Source organism: Neopsephotus bourkii, unplaced genomic scaffold, assembly GCF_033783945.1.
Source record: "Neopsephotus bourkii isolate Nb327-2 ecotype Australia unplaced genomic scaffold, CSIRO-AGI_Nbou_v1 NB_1542, whole genome shotgun sequence".
Lineage (NCBI taxonomy): Eukaryota > Metazoa > Chordata > Aves > Psittaciformes > Psittacidae > Neopsephotus > Neopsephotus bourkii.
In genome coordinates this window covers 1,504,709-1,525,860 of record NW_026902018.1, presented here as the reverse complement: position 1 = coordinate 1,525,860, position 21,152 = coordinate 1,504,709, and the positions used below count along the sequence as shown (strand labels likewise).

At 63.7% G+C, this 21,152-nt stretch overlaps 4 protein-coding genes across 6 annotated transcripts; 2 read left to right on the top strand and 2 right to left on the bottom strand.

Moving 5' to 3' along the window:
- The first annotated feature begins 272 nt into the window (after nucleotides 1–272).
- Nucleotides 273–3,185, top strand: RFC5 (replication factor C subunit 5). Its single transcript, XM_061370523.1, has 11 exons — nucleotides 273–339; nucleotides 428–492; nucleotides 572–708; nucleotides 798–877; nucleotides 1,125–1,198; nucleotides 1,291–1,450; nucleotides 2,046–2,127; nucleotides 2,214–2,343; nucleotides 2,544–2,621; nucleotides 2,704–2,758; nucleotides 2,917–3,185. The coding sequence occupies exons 1-11, from the start codon at nucleotides 308–310 to the stop codon at nucleotides 3,011–3,013; spliced, it is 990 nt and encodes a 329-aa protein (XP_061226507.1). The 5' UTR covers nucleotides 273–307; the 3' UTR covers nucleotides 3,014–3,185.
- Nucleotides 3,012–8,897, bottom strand: WSB2 (WD repeat and SOCS box containing 2). 3 transcript variants are annotated; one of them, XM_061370521.1, is made up of 10 exons: nucleotides 8,708–8,897; nucleotides 8,456–8,627; nucleotides 7,622–7,857; nucleotides 7,287–7,418; nucleotides 6,857–6,957; nucleotides 6,093–6,265; nucleotides 5,782–5,895; nucleotides 4,571–4,678; nucleotides 4,190–4,379; nucleotides 3,012–3,147 (listed from the first exon to the last, which is right to left on the bottom strand). In XM_061370521.1, the coding sequence occupies exons 1-9, from the start codon at nucleotides 8,721–8,723 to the stop codon at nucleotides 4,217–4,219; spliced, it is 1,215 nt and encodes a 404-aa protein (XP_061226505.1). In that variant the 5' UTR covers nucleotides 8,724–8,897; the 3' UTR covers nucleotides 3,012–3,147; nucleotides 4,190–4,216. The 3 variants fall into 3 exon arrangements, with proteins under 3 accessions (XP_061226505.1, XP_061226504.1, XP_061226506.1); XM_061370520.1 differs by lacking the exon at nucleotides 3,012–3,147 and having other exon boundaries at nucleotides 3,656–4,379; XM_061370522.1 differs by lacking the exon at nucleotides 3,012–3,147 and having other exon boundaries at nucleotides 3,656–4,379; nucleotides 7,622–7,854.
- Nucleotides 8,898–9,313: 416 nt separating this feature from the next.
- On the bottom strand, nucleotides 9,314–19,370 carry DTX1 (deltex E3 ubiquitin ligase 1). Its single transcript, XM_061370519.1, has 10 exons — nucleotides 19,245–19,370; nucleotides 17,650–18,256; nucleotides 13,862–14,504; nucleotides 11,997–12,058; nucleotides 11,745–11,906; nucleotides 11,471–11,532; nucleotides 11,224–11,382; nucleotides 10,960–11,121; nucleotides 10,796–10,885; nucleotides 9,314–9,859 (listed from the first exon to the last, which is right to left on the bottom strand). Exons 2-10 carry the CDS (start codon nucleotides 17,906–17,908, stop codon nucleotides 9,635–9,637), a joined length of 1,824 nt encoding a protein of 607 aa, XP_061226503.1. The 5' UTR covers nucleotides 17,909–18,256; nucleotides 19,245–19,370; the 3' UTR covers nucleotides 9,314–9,634.
- Nucleotides 19,208–19,966, top strand: LOC133221747 (putative per-hexamer repeat protein 5). The gene has a single exon (XM_061370924.1). The coding sequence runs from the start codon at nucleotides 19,208–19,210 to the stop codon at nucleotides 19,964–19,966; it is 759 nt and encodes a 252-aa protein (XP_061226908.1).
- Nucleotides 19,967–21,152: the final 1,186 nt, after the last annotated feature.

The following is a 21,152-nucleotide window of genomic DNA, read 5'->3' as shown; positions in this document are numbered from 1 at the left end:
GCTCCCAGTGCTGTTCTCTCCCCAGAACCATGCCCATCACCTCACTTAGCACCACCAGCACCAAGCTCTCCCCACAAGCATCCCCAGAACTTCACCTTAGCAATTCTGACGCCAGCTCCCCCCGAACCCACAACCATCACCTCGCTTTGGGCACCACCAACCCCTCGCTCCCTCCAAACCCACGCGGTGCCGCCGCTCCGCGCCAAACCGCCCCTGGCCACACCCCCCCAATGCGCAAGCCACGCCCCCAAGCGGGCTCCGCGGCCAAGCCACGCCCCTTTCCCGCGCTCTCGCGAGGCGGCGCGCCATGGCGCGGGCGGGCGGCGCGAACTTGCCGTGGTACGATCGGTACCGGAGGGGGGGAGCTGTGACCCCAAGGGTGACCCCCGGGGTGAGCCCCGGCTGACCCCTTCCTCTCCCGGTGCAGGGTGGAGAAGTACCGGCCGCAGGCGCTGTCGGAGCTGGTATCGCATCGCGATATCCTCAGCACTGGTAAATACCCCCCTCCGGTAACCCCCGACACCCCCCCGGCACCGGGCACCCCCCAACCCCGCTGTTCTCCCCGCTCCAGTGCAGCGGTTCATCAGCGAGGACCGGCTCCCGCATCTCCTCCTTTATGGCCCCCCCGGTACCGGTAAGACATCCACCATCCTCGCCTGCGCCAAGCAGCTCTACCGGGAGCGCGAGTTTGGCTCCATGGTGCTGGAGGTGAGTGGGAATGGGATGGGATAAGGGGGTCCCGCCTCCCCTGCGAGCATCCTCAGGAAGGGATACGGATCCACGCTGCCTCCCTCCAGCTCAACGCCTCCGATGACCGGGGTATCGACATCGTCCGAGGGCCCATCCTGAGCTTTGCAAGCACCAGGACCATCTTTAAGTAAGTGGTGGGTCTGTGCTTCCCAAAGCTTCCCAGAGTTCCCAATCCCATCATCACCCCCCCCGAACAACACAGCCTGCCCAGTGCTTGGCTTGGGAAGTGGACTTGGGGTGGCAGCACGTAGGAAGGACCCAGGGATGAGGCATCCATGGGGGTCAGGCTGGGAACAGCATCCCACACTCCCGTTTCTCCAGCACCAAGCCACAGCCAGGACCAAACCCATCCCCTTTTCCCCCTCTTTTTTAAGGAAAGGCTTCAAGCTCGTCATCCTGGATGAGGCCGACGCCATGACCCAGGATGCTCAGAACGCCCTGAGGCGAGGTGAGGGGCATAGGGGACCCATTGACACCCCTCAGCCCCCGCCTGGCCGGAGGGGCAGACAAGGACCAGCTTCTCCTCCCTCCCCTTTGCAGTGATTGAGAAGTTCACCGAAAACACCCGCTTCTGCCTCATCTGCAATTACCTGTCCAAGATCATCCCGGCCCTGCAGTCCCGCTGCACGCGCTTCCGCTTCGGGCCCCTCACCCCGGAGCTCATGGTGCCCCGGCTCCAACACGTCATACAGGAGGAGGGGTGAGCCCGGGATCCCATTGATCCCTGTGTCTTGACATGGGGAGCAGCAGCGGGATTGGTTTCCCATAGAATCCCAGTCTGGTTTTGGTGGGAAGGGACATTAAAGCTCCTCCAGCTCCAACCCCTGCCATGGGCAGGGACCCCTTCCACTGGAGCAGCTTGCTCCAAGCCCCTGTGTCCAACCTGGCCTTGAGCACTGCCAGGGATGGGGCAGCCACAGCTTCTCTGGGCACCCTGTGCCAGCGCCTCAGCACCCTCACAGGGAAGAGCTTCCTTATCTCCAACCTGAACTTCCCCTGTTTCAGTCTGAACCCATCACCCCTTGTCCCATCACTCCAGTCCCTGATGAAGAGCCCGTCTCTGCATCCTTGTAGCCCCCTTCAGCCACTGGAAGCTGCTCTGAGGTCTCCACGCAGCTTCTCTAATCCAGGCTGAACAGCCCCAACAGAGCCATAGAATCAACCAGGTTGGAAAAGCCCTTTAAGCTCATCAAGTCCAACTGCTCCCCAGCAGTGCCAAACCCACCCCTATCCCATCATTGAGGGCCCCATCATGGCTGCATTTCCTGCCGGCAGCCCCAGGTCTTGTTTTCCAGGGTGGATGTGACCGAGGATGGGATGAAGGCTCTGGTGACCCTCTCGAGCGGTGACATGCGCAGAGCCCTCAATATCCTGCAGGTATGGGCACAGCTTCTTATGGGAGCTGGAATTCAGCAGAGGAAAGACCAAGCTCTTCATCCTTCCTCCACCCTCCTCTTCCTCAGAGCACCACCATGGCCTTTGGGAAGGTGACGGGGGAGAACGTCTACACATGCACAGGGCACCCCCTTGAGTCTGACATCGCCAACATCCTCGACTGGATGCTGAACCAGGACTTCTCCACCGCCTACCGCAGTATCCTTTCGCCTCCCCTGGCTTTGATCCCTGCTAATCCATCCTCTTTGCTGGCACTTCCCATCCTGGGACCTCCTGCTCCGGCTGGGTGGGGGGTGCTGCTCCATGGGGAGGGTCCTTGGGGCCGTGGTGAGGATGAGGAGTGGGATCTCACAGTGGGGCAAAGCCTGCATGAAACCCTTCACTCGCTCCCACTTCAGGAATCACGGAGCTGAAGACACTGAAGGGCTTGGCCCTGCAGGACATCCTCACTGAGATCCATCTCTTCGTGCACAGAGGTAGGGGCTTGTGGGGCTGACACTGTGAGGGACAACCCTGTGTGCCCCCAGTGTGACAAGTGCCATCTCCTCCTCTCCACAGTGGATTTCCCACCCTCGGTGCGCATCCAGCTGCTGATCAAAATGGCAGATATTGAGTAAGTGCAGCTCAGCCCCATTCCTTGCCCCCAAACCCCATCGCTGGGGGGCTGCCAGTGCACCCACCCCACAGGGGTCACCGCTGGGTCCTGCCTGTCGCTTGGTGGGATGAGGATGCTGGTGTCAGCACCCAGACCTGCCCTTGCCCCTGCTGCAGGTACCGGCTGGCTGCTGGGACCAGTGAGAAGATCCAGCTGAGCTCCCTCATCGCGGCCTTCCAGTGCACCAGGGACCTGATCGTGGCCGAAGCCTGAGCCCTACTGGGTGGATCCTTCCTTGCATCAGCAGAAGATGGAAGGGATCGTGGGCTGCATGCCCTGACACTTTCCACTTCCCATTCCCAAGCTCCAGCCCACAGCCAGGCTGCAGGAGTCAGGCAGCATCATCCCTAAGTGCATCAGGGAATAGAGATACCTCTAAAGCGCATCAGGTTGCACTTGGCTCTTCTTTTCCCTCCTGAAGGAGATGGTTGAGGCTCACACCCTGCCCCAGTGCAAAGGTGCCTCAGCCACCCCAGGCTGGAGTCCGGCTGTGTCACCCCCCTCCTGCCCAGCCTCCCTTCCTTGCAGGGCAGAGATAGTGGCAACCCCTGCCACAGGCAGGGACACCTTCCACTAGAGCAGCTTGCTCCAAGCGCATCCCTTGCCCTGCTGCTCAGGCTGCAGCCATTCCCTGCCTTCTCCATCACCTGGGTCACAGCCTCTGGCTCACCCACGGATCAATCCCACCAAGCTCCAGCACAGACAAACAGCAGCAATGGGGACTGGGGGCTGCATTGGACTCATCCCTCCCAGCACTGAACCTGCTGCCCTGCAGAGCTGGGCAAGCACCCACAGCCAGGCTGGGGCCATCCCTGCCCACAGTGCCCAGGTCACCTCCAGAGCCAGGAGCAAAGATGGGAGGAATCAATTCTTTATTCTGTCCTCGCTGCCACTGAGTCCGTGGGGAGCTGTGGGGCTTTTCCAGCTCACAGCCCCACCAGTGAGCGGCACAGCCCACATTCCTCTTGGGAATGAAGCTGCTGTACAGGCTGATCCCATCAGGATGGGGTTTGCCAGGGGTGCTTGTAGCCCTGAACTCACAAACCCCAAAAGTTCTGCTCAGACTGCACGCCTTCACCCCACGACACTGCACGGGGAAGCAAAAGCACCTACCCCATAACTTGCAGACAGCAGGGGGACAGTGGGACCCGTGTCCCCTGCAGGGCCACCACGCCGTGCCCCTTGCCCACTGCATGCGTTTTTGCTGGGTTCTAGTATTATTACACCAAAAACCCCTTCCACACTCCCCGAGGCAGCCCCAAAAGGAGGGCAGCAGCAATCCTGCCCTATGGCTAATCCTGCCCCATGGCTCAGGCATCAGCGAGACGTCGTCGTGGGGTGCCTCCTCCAACCCTGGCCAAGCCCTGCCACCAGGCAGAGGGCTCTCACCTCCGTGCATCCACATTGCACCCTGCTTTAAAAGGTCCGGTAAGTGAGGAATTCCTTCAGCTTCCTGGGAATGGGGAGCGCCAGGACCTGGTACGTTGTGAGGAAGGTGCGCAGAGCCTTGCGGCACAAGTGCTTCAGTGACGAGAGGACCCTTGGAGCGGTCCAGAACTGGACGTGGCCATCCCTGGTCCTGCAACAGGAGGCAAAGGTGTGAGCACAGGGCAAAGAGGGACACAGGGAGACTCAGTTATCCCGATATATCCTCAGCCTGCTGCAGGCACAGCCATTCCCCAGCCCAGGAAAGCAGCCTGCAGCCCCAGGGAAGCTGGGAATGTGGTGAGCAGCCAGGTTTCCCTCTGCTCTCCCCTCACCCATACGTACCCTGTGGCAATGAAACCACCCTGTGGGAAGTACATGCAGCACAGGCCGTTGGTCATGGGAGCAAATGCAACTGGAGAGCGTAGCTCCAATGCCCAGATCCTCAGGAGCCTAAGGAGAAAAGGAGGGGAGAACATGTCATACCTCATCCACACAGCACTGAGGATCAGATAAAGCCTCTGGGTTCATGGAATGGTTTGGGTTGGAAGGGACCTTAAAGCTCCTCCAGCTCCAACCCCTGCCACAGGCAGGGACCCCTTCCACTGGAGCAGCTTGCTCCAAGCCCCTGTGTCCAACCTGGCCTTGAACACTGCAGGGATGGGGCAGCCACAGCTTCTCTGGGCACCCTGTGCCAGCGCCTCAGCACCCTCACAGGGAAGAGCTTCTGCCTAAGAGCTCAGCTCAGTCTCCCCTCGGGCAGGTTCAAGCCATTCCCCTTGGCCTGTCCCTACAGGCCCTTGTCCCAAGCCCCTCTCCAGCTTTCCTGCAGCCCCTTTAGGCACTGGAGCTGCTCTAAGGTCTCCCCTTCAGGAGCCTTCTCTTCTCCAGGCTGCCCCAGCCCAGCTCTCTCAGCCTGGCTCCAGAGCAGAGCTGCTCCAGCCCTCGCAGCATCCCCATGGCCTCCTCTGGCCTCGCTCCAACAGCTCCACGTCCCTCTTGTGCTGCTGCTCCAGAGCTGGATCAGGGCTGCAGGGGGGGTCTCCCCAGAGCACAGCAGAGGGGCAGGATCCCCTCCCTGAGCTGCTGCTCACGCTCTGGGGGTGCAGCCCAGCACAAGGAGGGGGGTCTGGGCTCAAGCACTCACTGAAGCCAGGTCATAGGGACCTTCCCATTGACCAACACCCCAAATCCTTCTCAGGGCTGCTCCATCCACTCTGCTCAGCCTACAGTTGTGTTTGGATAGCCCCAGTCTGGGTAACAGTGTCCCCTGCAGAGCTGAGCTGGATGCAGACAGCTAGTGATTGTGCTGAGGGGCACATGAAGGTGGCACAGGACACGGGCTCCAGCTCCTTGCTTAGAGGGGTGACACTGCCCCGACCTTGCCCCAGCCACGGTGTCCCAGGCATCCTGCCCTTTCCCCTTAACACCAAGCATTGGTGGGGACCTTCCATACAAGATCTGCCCCCCACTGACACATCCCGAGCTCCTGGTTCCTTTTGCTGGTGTCTTCCTGGGACCCTCTTCCCACTGGGGTCCCCAAGGAGGTCACTGACCTGTCATCTGCCACCGTGGCCAGGTAGAGGCCCTCAGGGGAGAAGCAGACGGAGCGCAGGGAGCTGGTGTGGACCTCGCTGCTGTCATCCAGCGCTGAGTGCAGGGGGACGTGGCTGTGGTGGGGAGAACAAGCCCAGCATCACCCCCAGGCTGCCACGAGCCCCATCCCCACTGCTCTGGGGCTGGCAGAGGGGCCAGAGCCCCCTTTCAGACTGGAAACAGTGGAGAGGTGGGGAGAAGGCCACGTTCAGCCCTTCCAAACCCCCTAAATGCCGCGTTCCCCTTCCCAGTGCCGTCCCCATCCCCGTACCGCAGTGTCCTCAGCTGCTCCCCGGTGTAGGGGTCCCACATGATGACACAGGCGTCATAGGAGGCGGTGACAAGGAGAGCAGAGTCTGGGGAGAAGTCACAGGACACCACGCTGCTCTGGTGCCCCTCCAGCCTCCGGATGAGCGCGTAGGAACGCATGCTCCACAGCAGCGCCTGCGGGAGCACAGCACAAGCATCTCAGGGTTTAAGAAGCACCAGCCCTGGTCCAAGCTCTTCCATGCAGAGCCTGGGTGGCTGAGGAGCAAGTGAGGATCTGGCCTGGCCCCAGGGGTGCTTCCTGCACTGGGGACGTGGAGGGCTGAGGGGAGTGCTGGATGCAGCGGGACATGGGATGGGGCTGTTCAGCCTGGAGATGAGAAACTGAGCAGAGAGCTCAGAGCAGCTGCCAGTGTCTGAAGGGGGCTACAAGGATGAAGAGAGGGACTCTTCATCAGGGACTGGAGTGATGGGACAAAGGGTGATGGGTTCAGACTGTAACAGGGGAAGTTCAGGTTGGAGATAAGGAAAAAGCTCTTCCCTGTGAGGGTGCTGAGGCGCTGGCACAGGGTGCCCAGAGAAGCTGTGGCTGCCCCATCCCTGGCAGTGCTCAAGGCCAGGTTGGACACAGGGGCTTGGAGCAAGCTGCTCCAGTGGAAGGGGTCCCTGCCCGTGGCAGGGGCTGGGGCTGGAGGAGCTTTAAGGCTCCTTCCAACCCAAACCATTCCCTGATTCCAGGATTCCACATCTGCATCCCTTGGGACTCACCGACTTCTCCCCGGCGGCGGAGCAGAGCATGCTGCAGTCTGGGGAGATGGAGCAGCAATAGACCCACTGCACGTGGCCCGACAGCACCTGGACCTGCCGCCCTGGGGACAGGAGACGTGGCAGTGACAACAGGGGAGCACCAGAGGCTCCTGCCCCTGCTCTCCCCCCCCTTTCCCAATAGGGAATACACATGGAGCTGGCGGTTCCCTGGGCAGATCCTGAGCTCTGCCTACTTGCAACCCCCTCCTGCACGTCCCAGGTCCCCTCTGGAAGGGGATGCTGTGGAACTGTCCCCTTCTGCCTTCACCCCTGTCACCAAAGATCCTTTCCCACCATCTCCCCTACTGAGGTGGGTTTCTCCCTCCCTATCCCCAAAGCCCAGCCTGAGCCGGGGGTGACCTATGCCAGGGACACCCCTGCTTGCTCCTACCATCTCTGCTGAGGTCCCACACGCGCAAGGTCTTGTCCCGCGAGGCTGACACAAGGATGAGGCTTCCATTGGGAGCGAAGCTCAGGTCTCTGACAACATCCTCGTGCCCCAAGAGGCTGAAGAGGAGGTGTCCTGCAGAGAGGAGCCGTGCTCAGCGCCATCCCTCCATGGGGGACAAGGCAGTGCCCCTCACACGCAGGCAGCCCCGCCTGGGACAGGGCAGGGGCTTCTGCTCAACACTGGGAAGCAGTCAGGGAAGGATGGAGATGGGATCTCCCTCCAAGGGGACAGACACGAAGCCAGGAGTGCCCCCACTGTTGGCAACGTCCCCTCACCTGTCTGCACCTCCCAGACCTTGATCTGCCCATCGTTGAGCCCGGTGGCCAGGATGAGGCAGGGGAGCCCCACGGTGCAGGCAGGGTCCGTGTCCCCCTCCTCTGCCGCTGGCCAGGCGCTGAAGGCCAAGCCCCACACGATCTGACCACACTCCAGTGTCTTCTCCTTGGGCACCGCTCGGCTCCTGGGCTCTGCCTTGCTGCTGCGGCTCTTGTGCTCCGGGGCTTTACAGCTGCTGGAGAAGGGAGGGAGGGAGGGAAGGATCACAGGGGGCAGGAGAAGGGAGAACGCGTTCAGGCTGAGAGGTGAAAGAGGCAGCAGCACAAGAGGGACGTGGAGCTGTTGGGGCGAGTGCAGAGGAGGCCATGGGGATGCTGCGAGGGCTGGAGCAGCTCTGCTCTGGAGCCAGGCTGAGAGAGCTGGGCTGGGGCAGCCTGGAGAAGAGAAGGCTCCTGAAGGGGAGACCTTAGAGCAGCTCCAGTGCCTAAAGGGGCTGCAGGAAACCTGGAGAGGGGCTTGGGACAAGGGCCTGTAGGGACAGGCCAAGGGGAATGGCTTGAACCTGCCCGAGGGGAGACTGAGCTGAGCTCTTAGGCAGAAGCTCTTCCCTGTGAGGGTGCTGAGGCGCTGGCACAGGGTGCCCAGAGAAGCTGTGGCTGCCCCATCCCTGGCAGTGTTCAAGGCCAGGTTGGACACAGGGGCTTGGAGCAAGCTGCTCCAGTGGAAGGGGTCCCTGCCCGTGGCAGGGGTTGGAGCTGGAGGAGCTTTAAGCTCCCTTCAACCTAACCCATGCTCCCGGTGATCCATGACCCTTTCCCGTGCCCCGCACTCACAGCTCGGGCTCCCGCAGCGGCCACGGGATCAGCTTCACCACGCAGTGCCCCTGCGACCACGCGAACCAGGCCCCATCGGGGGAGAAGGCCACGCTCCAGGTCTCGCAGCTCGATTTCCAGTCGTAGCGCTGGGGCCGGCCCGGCTTCAGCTCCGCCAGCAGCACCGGCTCCTCTGCGGGGCACAGCGCGTTACCGCGGCCCGCCTGCCCCCCGGTCCGGCCCCGCTGCCCCCCGCCCCGGGGCCCGCCTCACCTCCCACCGGCTTCATGGCGGCTCCGCGGCCCGCCCGGCCACGGCAAGGCCCAGCCGGGCCGGGCGAGGCCTCCGCGGGGCCGGCACCAGGCCCAGCGCTGCGGAAGCGGCGGAGAAGGGAGGGGACAACCGGTACCGCCTCCTGCTGCTCCGCCTCCTCTAGCACCGCCCCGGGGCACCGGGGACACCACCGGCAGCGGCACCCACACGGCGACACCCGCGGCAGTGGCAGCTCTCGGTGCCCCCCCCCCCCGCCAGCGCCGAGCCTCCCCTGCAGCCCCGGTGCCCAGCACCTAAATAGCGGCTGAAGGGACTACAACTCCCATCATGCCCCGCGCCTCCTCGTCGCCGGTCTCTGTTTGTCCGCGCCGCGGGGCATGTTGGGAGTTGTAGTCCCAGCATCCCTCCGCATCTCTCCCAGTACCCATGTGCGGGGCGAGCGCGGCTGGGCCCCCCCCCCCGCACACACACACACGTGTTCCTCTGCCCACGGGGGGTACCCAAACCGCCCCTTTGCCCACCCAGCATCCCTGCAACCGCGATGCCCCCCGTCCTCAGCGACATTCCCACCGGGAAGCAGCAGATCCACACAGGGCACACGGGGACGCTGTCCCGGCGCGGGGTGTATTCTGTTACACGGAGATGGACACACGGCACCGGCTGTACGCGGCTCCGTGGGGCGGGCGGCACGCCAGGAGCCCACGTGTGACAAAAGCACCAGCCCACGATGAGCGGGATGAATGGGGGACAACACGGGGACACGGGTGGCACCGGGTGGCCCAGGATGAATGGGGTGGGGGAACGACACACGGGGACCCGAGCCCACCCGGCTGGGCTGCGGAGTCGGCAGCGAAGCAGCGCAGGTGGCGGCGGTGGGGCACGGGGGGGGGGGGGGTGAAGAGGCGACGGGAGCCCCTCACCGTGGCCTCAGTCCTTCAGGGTGGCCTCGGAGACGCCCTGGGCCAGCAGCTCGGCCAGGACGTTGTCCAGGTAGTTGGGGTCCGGGTAGCCGTGGCCCGTGAGGTTGGATCCGAACTCGGTCTTGTGGTGGATCTCGTTCCACACCACCGTGTCCGACTCGCCCGTGGTGTTGGAGGTGCCGATGGTGAAGATGAGCCGCCGGTCCCAGGCCACGATCAGCAGCTTCAGCACCTGCGGTGGGCAGGCACAGCCAATGCTGGCCCCATGGGAGCCCCAGCACCTCTCCCACCCCGCACGGCCCCAGCACCCCGGGGGCAGGATTCACCCCATCACGGTGCCTGCGGTGCCACCCTTGCCTGTGGCATGTCCCAGCCCTGCAGCAGCACTGCTGCATCCTCCCCATTTCTTCCTATCCCATCCCATCCCTTTGCATTCTATCCCAGCCTTAGCATGCTTCATCCAATCCCATTCCCATTCCATCCCTTCCCTTCCTATTCCCTTCCCATTCCATCACAGTCCTGTCCCATCCCATTCCTTTCCCATTCCATTCCATCTGTATGCTTCCCTTCCCTTCTCTAATCCCGTCCCATTCCATTCCTTTCTCATTCCATCCCATCTGTATGCTTCCTTCCCTTCCCTTCCTATTCCATCCCAGTCCTGTCCCATCCCATCCCATTCCTTTCCCATTCGATTCCATCTGTATGCTTCCCTTCCTTTTCCTTCCCTTCCCTTCCTATCCCTTCCTATTCCCTTCCCTTCCCATTCCATCACAGTCCTGTCCCATCCCATTCCTTTCCCATTCCATTCCATCTGTATGCTTCCCTTCCTTTCCCTAATCCCATCCCATTCCATTCCTTTCCCATTCCATCCCAACCATACGCTTCCCTTCCCTTCCTATTCCGTTCTATCCCAATCCTGTCCTGTCCCATCCCGTTCCTTTCCAATTCCATCCCATCTGTATGCTTCCTTCCCTTCCCATCTGATTCCTTTCCCTTCTTTTCCCATTCCAGTCCCAGTCCCGTCCTGTCCCATCCCATTCTTCTCCCATCCTATCTCATCCCATCCAATTCCTTTCCCATCTGATTGCTCCTCCATCCCATTCTATCCAATCCCCATCCTTCTCTGTCCCATTCCCATCCCATTCCCACCCAGCCCTGGCTCCCTCACCTTCCTGCCCTTCTCATTGTCGGGCAGGTAGCAGTGCCGCGGGAAGCCGCGCGCCGTGAACTTCTTCCCGGGATTGGGATGCTCGGGGCCCTGGTGGGGATGCAGCCGATGAGCAGGTACCCGGGAAGGGGGGGTGATGCCCATCCCGACAGTGGGATCCTCACCTGGATCCCGGTGGGAATATCGTAGACGATCCGGATGGTTTTGGAGTCGGTGTAGCCCGGGAGGGAATGGGGGATGAGGTGGAATTCCATCTTCCCGGGGGGCTGCGTGCCCGTCTTCTCCCCATAAATGGCCTTACACGTGGGGCACTGCAGGCTGCCGTCCTGCACCCGTACCGGGGGCATCAGGGGCAGCACCCTCCTTCCCCAGCACCCCCAGGGAACGGTGACCATGGGGAGGTGTCCCCAGGGCAGGGATGCGCTCACCTTGTTGCCGTTGTTGTACATGGCCAGCAGGCAGAGGAGGTGGTACATGTGCCCGCACCGGCCCAGCCTGCCCACCAGCTCCGGCTTGATGCCCCTGTGGCTGAGCACACCCTCGTAGCCGGAGGAGGTGACCAGGCGCTCCATGCAGATGGTGCAATCCTGCCGGGAATGGGATGGGATGGGATGGGATGGGGAGGTCACCCCCGGCTCCCAGCCCGAGCTGCAGCTCTCAGGGATCCCCGCTCACCTCATCCGGGGGGTTCTTCACCTTCTGGATGTACCGACGGACCACGTCCTCAGGGGTCTTGCCTGCCATGGGCACAGGGGGGATGCCATCAGAGCCTGCCTATGGGGCCCTGAACCCCATCACCCACAGCCACCAGCATGGGCACAGCCTGAGGCAATGAGGAGCATGGGCATCACCTAAAACCCTCCAGCGCATCCCTTGGGGTCCCATCCCCATGGGCAGCAGCGGTGCCCGTGCCTCAGTTTCCCCCTGCAGGACACCATCAGCTCCTTACTCTTTTTGAGGTGCTTCTTCTTGGTCTTCCTGCAGATGCCATTGATGCCGGGCACGGGTTTGATGTCGCTCTTGCTGACGGGCGGTGGGTGCAGGATGGGTTTGGGGGCGCGGGTCAGGCAGACGGGGAGCCCCGCGGCACACATGAGGATTCCCGTCATCCCTGCACCGGGAACAGGAGCTGTGTGTCCATCCCCACCATGTCCCTGCATCCATCCCAGCACCGGTGCCACCCCGCTGTGGCACTCCTTACCTGCGAGGGCCGGGTGGATGGGACCGGTGCTGTTCAGGTTCTTGACTGGGAGAGCTGGGACCCTGCATGGAGACAGGAGGAGAAGGGGCTCAGCACAGTCCCCTCTGCACATGGAAGGTCCCCATGGGAAACAGGGCAGATGGGGGACATAGCCTTCAGGGGGCTGGTGTCCCACCACACAGGGCTGTCAGATAGGGCATGTGCCCACACCTGGGGACACCACGGGATCATGGAATCCCAGCCTGGTTTGGGTTGGAAGGGACCTTAAGGCTCATCCAGTCCCAACCCCTGCCACGGGCAGGGACCCCTTCCACTGGAGCAGCTTGCTCCAAGCCTCTGTGTCCAACTTGGCCTTGAACACTGCCAGGGATGGGGCAGCCACAGCTTCTCTGGGCACCCTGTGCCAGCGCCTCAGCACCCTCACAGGGAAGAGCTTCTGCCTAAGAGCTCAGCTCAGTCTCCCCTCGGGCAGGTTCAAGCCATTCCCCTTGGCCTGTCCCTACAGGCCCTTGTCCCAAGCCCCTCTCCAGGTTTCCTGCAGCCCCTTTAGGCACTGGAGCTGCTCTAAGGTCTCCCCTTCAGGAGCCTTCTCTTCTCCAGGCTGCCCCAGCCCAGCTCTCTCAGCCTGGCTCCAGAGCAGAGCTGCTCCAGCCCTCACAGCAGCTCCATATCCTCCTCTGCACTCGCTCCAACAGCTCCACGTCCCTTATTGGGATGCTCCACAGTGATACCCAATGTCCCTCATCCCCCCCACAGACCCACACCTCACCAGCTCACCCATCACCCTGGCCACCACCCCAATGCCCCAAGAGCCCCTTCAAGGGTACCAGCACCAAGACCCCCAAGGTGATGACTGGGGCCTCCCCATCTGCTCACCCCACTGACCCAGGCACACCTGCATGCACCCGTGTGTGCCAGGCTGGGAGTGCAGCCCGAAGCACAGGCACATGTGGGTGCAGGCACATCTGGGGGGAGCTGGGGCTGATGTGCAGGTAGGGATACAGCGGTGCCAGCAGTGGGGTGGAGGGAAGGAGGGACAGAGGGGTGGAGAGATGGATGGAGAGACGTGTGTGTGGCTTGGGAAGCAGAGGGACAGATGGATGGGCAGAGAGAGGGAGGGAGGGAGGGATGGATGGATGGACGGATGGATGATGGATGGGTGGATGGATGGATGGTGGATGGAGGGATGGATGGATGATGGATGGATGATGGATGGATGATAGATGGAGGGATGGATGGATGATGGATGGGTGGATGGCAGGCACAGGGCACGCACTGGGATGAAACACAAACAGGAAGCCCCACAGCAGAGCCCTGCACAGTGCCCCATTGCTCTCCTTCATGGGGTCTGCCCCATCTCAGCATCCAGGCAGCAGCCCCCCGACCAGTGTCAGCCCCTGCCCGGTGCCACAGGTCCCTGCTGCACGCAGTGATGAGCTCAGCAGTGCTCAGCCCCACACAAGCCGAGGATGCAGGAGTTTTCCCACCCGTTCCCAAAGCTGCCCCTGCACACACCAAGGCTGGGCAGTGGTGGAGAGCCCAGTTCCCCATCAAGGTCTTCCTGGCCCCCTCCTACCTGTCCATGGGGATGCATGGATGGGGCCTGTGTGCCGGGACGGGGACAGTAATGGGGAAGGGGACAATGGGCACACGGAAGCGAAAGCGGTGCAGCAGCAGGGGAAGGAAACGTGCCAGCACTGCCTGCACTGCTTGTCCCAGCCTGTCCCTGCCCGCCCTGCAGGTCCCATTAGCCCCGCTGCTGGCAGCCAGCAGAGAACAAGGCACCTCCATCCCCTCCCTTCCCCGCAGCTCCATGTGCCCGCCCCGACCCCTCGGTACCGTCCCCTCTCTCCCCACCCGCTCACCCTGCGGGCACGGTGGCTCGGGCTCCGATCGCAGCCCCGCGCTGCGCCCCGGGCCGGTTGAGGTTATTGAGCCCCGGCAGCGGCGCTGAGCCGGGCGCGCTGGGGCTGGGGGCGAAGCCAGCCCCGGGTACCCGCAGCCCCTCGCCCTTGGCCGCGCCGCCCGTCCCCACGGGCCATAGGGCTGGGCCAGCGAAGGTGCTGCTCTGCCGCACCGCGCCCGGGTACAGCTTGCGGCGCTGGGAGGCCAGGATGGCGTTGGAGGCAGCGCGGGTGCTGTTGACCAGCAAGCACTGAGCGCAGGAGCAGGGAGTCCCCGTGCTGGTGCCCACGGGCCACGACTGGGACTTGGGGATGGAGCCCATGGTGAGGGGATAGGCCAGGTCCATGCGGCGCCGCAGCCGGCGCTTGCGCTGCGTCTGCCGGTTCATCTGGGACATGCTGCTGAAGTAGATGAGGTAGCAGAAGCCCAGGGAGGAGAGGTCCAGCCAGGGGTGCTGCTTCTCGTAGGCGTTCTGGATGGTGATGCAGATGTCCATGTCGTAGGGGGTCCAGGAGCTGTTGTCGTTCTCCCATTCCCACACGATGCCTTTCCCCGGCGCTGAGGATGGGTCATAGAAGTTCCTCCGGACGGGGCGCATGGTCCCTGGGGAGACAATGGGGTGAGCACCCCCAGTGGAAGGGGTCCCTGCCCGTGCCAGGGGGTTGGAACTGGAGGAGCTTTAAGGTCCCTTCAACCCAAACCGGGCTGGTTCTATGGCTCTATGAGGGATCAGTGTCTACAGGGCTCATGAGGGCTCTGCCTCGGCACTTGTGATGCTCCATTAGCAGTGATGGCTCAGCCAGTGGCTGGGATGCTGACAGCCAGGATCCCGGCCCCAGCCACCATGGGAAGGGCGATGCCGCTCATCCCCTTTTCCCATCCCTCTGCTCCAGGCCCATCCCTGCCAGGATCCCATCCCTGTGTCCCTGCAGCACTTCCCGGTCAGCAGGGGTTTCCTGGCAGCTGCTTTGGCTCTGCCTGATGCTCGCAGCCAAGGCACCAAGGCACCATCCCTCATCCACGGCCAAATCCCAGCCCCTCGCTGTGTGCGGGTGCTGCAGCCCCTGCCTGAGCACTGCCGCTGCCCCTGGCTCGGCTCCATCCCCGTCTGGCCCCATTAATGGCACTAATTGACAGTCATTAATCATGGGCCGGTGCCCGGGTCAGGCAGCAGGGCCCAGCCCAGCTGGTGCTGAGGCAGCACTGCTGCGGCCCCAAGGGAGGAAGGCTCCAGCCTGCTCATCCCGCCCGGCCCCATCCCATGTCCATGTCCTGCATCCTGCTCCTGCTCACATCCATCCCTGTGTCCATGCTCCCCATCCTGCTGCCCACATCCTGCTCACATCCATGCCCTGCATCCCATTTGTGCTCACATCCATCCCTGTGTCCATGCTCCCCATCCTGCTGCCCACATCCTGCTCGCATCCATGCCCTGCATCCCGCTTGTGCTCACATCCATGCCCTGCATCCCGCTTGTGCTCACATCCATCCCTGTGTCCATGCTCCCCATCCTGCTACCCACTCATACCCACATCCTGCTCAAATCATGCCCTGCATTCCACTTGTGTTCACATCCATCCCGTGCTCATGTCACCCGTCCTGCTGCACACTCATACCCACATCCCACATCCCACATCCCACTCACATCCATGTCCCACATCCCACTCTCCACTCGCAGCCTCATCCCGCATCCCGCTGCCGCAGAGCAGGGGAGGATGGGGGGGTGACATTCCAGCCCATCCATGTGGGCACACACAGGTCCCCAGGAGCCATCAGCTCCCCCAGCCCCACATCCCCTGACCCTTCCACCAGCCATGGGGTCGAGCCAGTGTCCCCAGTGGCCACCATCATGGAATGCGCTCGGAACAGGGTCACCTCATTTCACTCCATTGCTGGTCTGGGTTGGGTTCCTCCCTCCACAGGCATGGCACAAACCAACCCCTCCTTGCTCCCAGCCTCCTGCCCGCATTGCCGGTGTCCCCATGCCACAGCAGGCACCAGCAGCACCCTCAACACAGGGACCCTCATGTCCCCGAGCACCATGGGGGTCCAGGACCCTTCAAACCTGGCTGCCCCTGGCCTCATCCTGGGGCAGTGGTGATGGATGGTGGTGGGAACTGGGATGGGGCACAAAGAGGTGATGGTCAACAGGATGGAGCAACGTCCCTTCCCATGATATCCCTCTCCCAGCATCCCTGTCCCCAAGCCCTGCGGTACCCAAGGACATGCCAGGAAGCACCAGTTTGCTCCCAGCAGGGATGTGTGACACCTAAACCCAGCCATGGCCATGGGATGTGACACCAGATGCCTGCTGTCCGAGGATGCAGGAGCTGGCATGGGGACAGCCAGGGTGTCCCTCTGGCACTGCAGCCCTATGGGGCCCTGCCACGCTGACTCAGGGCTGCGGGTGCCAAGCTGCCCTTTGCCAAGTCCATCCAGAGCCCGATCTGGAGCCAGGTTCAGTGGCAGAGGCAGCACAAGGGTGACAGCTCCCTGGCTCCATCCCCGTCTTGGTCCCCAGCCCATTGTGGGAACCACATCCGCATGCAGGGCCATTTGCCATGGCTGGTGACCTGGAACGATGGCACCGGTGGCCATGGGGTCCTGCTCTGGGGTGGCCCTGTGTGTCCCCAGGTGAGTGATGAGGGATGCAGGGATGGCCGGGACAGCGCCCGGACCAGCAGAGCTGGCACACTCCGCTTTACTGGGACGCATTAATGGGGTCTGGGCTGTGGACCAGCTCTGATTTCCCCCAGGATGCATGGCCTGGATGTGTGCTGCAGCACGGTGCTGTCAGCAGCTCCCAGTGCCCAAACTGGAGCATTCCCAGTTCCCTGGGGAGCCGGGATGGAGCAGCTTTCTGGGGCAAAGGGGTGGCCAGTGGGACATGCCACCCAGCATAGCACCTCACTGGGAAGTGAGAGGGGCGGGAGGGATGCTGGGATATATCCCTCCTGGGCAGGGGTCTGTGGTGGAGGAAGGCCTAGAGGAGTCTCCTGGGGTCCATGGGGGGAAAGAAAGAGGGGAGGAGAGAAAGGATGGGAGGGACAGATGGATTGGTATATGGATGGATGGGAGATGGATGGATGGATGATGGAGGGATGGATGGATGGATGATGGATGGGTGGATGGATGGAGGGATGGATGGAGGGATGGATGGAGGATGGATGGAGGGATGGAAGGAGGATGGATGGATGATGGATGGATGAATGAATGGATGAATGGATGGATGGATGGAGGATGGAGGGATGGATGGATACATGGATGGATGGATACATGGATGGATGGAGGGATGCATGGATGGATGGAGGGATAGACAGATGGCTAGATGGATGGAGGGATGGGTGGATGGACAGATAGACAGGTGGGTGGATGGATGGATGAATGAATGGATTGATGGATGCATGGAGGGATGGATGGATGGATGGATGGATGGATGGATGGATGGATGGATGGAAATTGGATGCATGGATGGATGGATACATGGATAGATGGAGGGATGCATGAATGGAGGGATAGATGGATGGCTAGAGGGATGGAGGGATGGGTGGATGGACAGATAGATGGGTGGATGGATGGATGGATGCATGGAGGGATGGATGGATGGCAATTGGATGCATGGATGGATGGATAAAGGATAAATGGATGGACAGATGGATGGATCGATGGATGGAGGGGTGATGGATGGGTGATAGATGGGTAGATGGATTCACGGATGGTTATTCCCGTCTTGGCGCCATCCCCTTACCCGTGTCCTGCCGGAACTGGTGCATGGACTGGAGGTCTATGATGTAGGGCGCCAGCTGGACATCGACCTGCCCCAGCACCACGCTGCCACGGGCGTCCTCCTTCAGCACGTTCTCGATGTGGTGGCACACGGCGGCCGAGTAGGGCCTCCAGCGCCCGTGCTCGTTCAGCCACTCCCACACCACCACCCGGGCCAGGTTCTGCGGGGGGAAGCCGAGGCCCCCGGCGGGCAGCATGGCCCCCGCTCCCTGCCGGGCCATGCCGGGGCACAGCGCCTCGGCCCCGCTCCGCACCGGGCCACAGCGACACGGGGGCAGCGCCTCGGGGTTGTTCCCCCGGTGCTCAGCAGAGGCGGGCGCTGCCTGCCCGCTCCCCGCGGTCCCCGCGCAGCCCGGTCCCCGCACACCCCGCGCTGGGGGCTTCCATCACCGCGGTCCTCCTCGGGCCTTGCTCCTCCGTGCGGCGCTGGCAGGGCTCCGCCACCGGGACCCCCGCGCCGGTCCCCAAGGCACCTCCTCCTCCTCCTCTTCCTCCTCACGTCCTCGCTGGCTCCAGGGCTGTCCCCGCCGCACCGCACCTCACCGCGGGTGAACAAACGGGGGTGTCAGCTGCAAAACAGGGCCCCGGACACGGTCACCCCATGGCCCCTGATGGGTGGCAGCGTGGGGACGGTGCCCACCAGCCCCATGGAGCCGGGGGACAGCGAGGCCGCTGTGCCCGCAGCCCTGGCAGCGCGGGCTCCCTGCCAGCCCCGGCCGGCTGCCGGCCTCCAACGTGACAGTGGGGACAAGGGGGACATGGCGGGGGGGGGGACGACAGGAGACCCTGGTCACTGCCCTGGGAGGAGTCTGGGGTCCCATAGGATGGAGGTCCCCATCTCTCCCTGCGCTGTCAGGGTGCGGGGAGCCCGCAGACCCCGAGCCCACTCCAACCCCTGTGATTGATGATCTGCACTGCAGGCATCGGGCTTGGGGGTGAGCCCGGGCCCCCCGCTCCTTCATCGCAGCCCCGAGCCCACCCCCAGCACCCCCTGCATGGGGTTGGGGGGCTGAAGGAGGAGGGCTGTTTGCTGCACAGCCGCTGTAAGCGCAGCCGGACACACGGACACAGACACGGTGACACAGAGACACGGGCTCACACGCAGCCGGTGACACAGCCAGCGGGACACAGACACAGACACACGGGGACCCACGGCAGCGCAGCCCCCCCCCCGGGACGCTCACACACACGCACGCAGCCTCCCGCCGCCACACGCGTGTGCCCCCCGTGCTCACCCCGCGCCCTCCGTGACCCGAGCACCGCCGGAGCCGGGGGGAGCCTCACGCCAACACCGGGACCCCCCCTTCCCCGGTTGCTTTGGGGGGGGGGGGGGAAGGCCAGGCCTGACCCCCTCTTCCCGGTCCCCCCGGTGCGCGGCAGCCCCCGCACCCCCGCTGCACGCAGCTCCCGCTGCCCGCTCCCCCCCGGTTCACGCAGCCCCCGGTGCACGGTGCCCCCCCCTTCCCCATCCCCGGTGCTCGGTGCCCCCCTCCCCCGGAGCCGTTTCCCCCCGCCCCGCCATGGCCGCCGCCGCCCGGCATCGCCCGCGCTCCTCACCGCGACCTCCGGCCGCCGCAGCGGGACCCGCATCCGCACCGGGAGCAGCGGCGGCGGCGGCGGCGGCGGGCGCGGGGCCGGGCGGCGGCAGCGATCGCCAGCGCCAAGCAGCCACGGGCACCGGCGGAGGCGCGCACGGCAGCGCGGGCACCCGCGCCGGGGACACGCATCGGGACCGGGCACCGGGAACACGCATCTGGGACCGGGCACCCGCATCGGGACCGGGCACCAGCACCGGGGTCACGCAGCGGGAACGGGAGCACGCACCCGGGACAAGCACCGGGGCTGCGGTCCCGCACCGGGGACCTGGACCAGGATTGGGCACCCACAGCGGGGACACGCACCCGGACCGGGGACATGCGGTGGGTCTGGGCACCCACACCGTGGCTGCACCCACACCAAGGGACACGCACCGGTGCCCCGCATTGGGGACCCGTACCGGGGACAGCACCAGCACCCATCCTGGCACCCGGAGCACCAGCCACAAGTGCACCCACACCCAGCACAAGGCCAGAACCACACCAGGGACACCACTGACACCGGGCACTCAGCACCCAACACCCAGCACCCAGCACTCAACACCCAGCACCCAACACCCAGCACCAGCACCCAACACACAACACCTAGCACCAGCACCCAGTATCCAACACCCAGCACCCAACACCCAGTACCGGCACCCAGCACACAACATCCAGCACCAGCACCCAACACACAACACCTAGCACTAGCACCCAGTATCCAACACCCAGCACCCAACACCCAGTACCGGCACCCAGCACACAGCAGCCAGCACCCAGCACACAACATCAGCACCCACACCAGCACCAGTGCACAGCACCCAGCACCCAAAACCAGCCCCAGCATCAGAACCAACACCAGCACCCAGCACCTAGCATCAGCACCAGCATCCAGCTCCAAGCACCCAGCACCAGTACCCAGCATCCACCACCGGCAGCTACCACCAGCACCCAGAACCAGCACCCAGCACCAGCACTCAGCACCAGCACCCAGCACCCAGCACCAGCACTCAGCACCAGCACCCAGCACCCAGCACCAGCACCGCACCAGCACCCAGCACCAGCACCCAGGACCAGCACCCAGCACCCACCACCAGCATCCAGCACCAGCACCCAGCACTCAGCACCAGCACTCAGCACCAGCACCCAGCACCCAGCACCAGCACTCAGCACCAGCACCAGCACCCAACACCCAGGACTAGCACCAGCACCCACCACCAGCACTCAGCACCCAGGACCAGCACCCAGCACTCAGCACCCAGGACCAGCGCAGGACCGGGCACCGCTGGCCCCGCAGTGACCCCTGGTGGCCTCGGGGACACCCGCCCGATCCCTTCATCCCGCACGGGGCAGGAGCCCCACATCCATCCCCACATCCATCCCCGCATCCATCCCCGCATCCATCCCTGCCCCATCCCTGCCCCATCCCTGCCCTGAGCTGCCCCCAGCTCTCACATCCCCAGGGCAGATGGGGCAGGGGCCAGTGCCCTGAGCAAGGCTCAGGCAGGGGTGGGGGCCCCCATCAGCACCCATGGGACCCACCAGCAGCCTGTGCCCATCCCAGCACGTCCCACGTTGAGCCCTGTTCCCTGCCTGGGACCTGGAATGGGGGCCTGGAGCTGGGATGGAAACATGGCATGGGGACAAGGACCTGGGACAGGGACCTGGAGATGGGGCAGGGCCATGGCTTGTGGACATGGATGGAGCCGGCCCGAAACAGGCGGGGAGCCCTGGGGGGATTCCAGCCCTCGAGAAGGGGGTGGCCATGGGAGAAGGGACCCCAGGGCTGGCCGGGGGTCACTCAGGGACCCATGGGGCCAATGCCCTGTGCAGCCTGAAGCCAGGCCCCGTGTGCTCCACTTGGTGCTGGGTAAAGCCAGGAGGGAGCAGG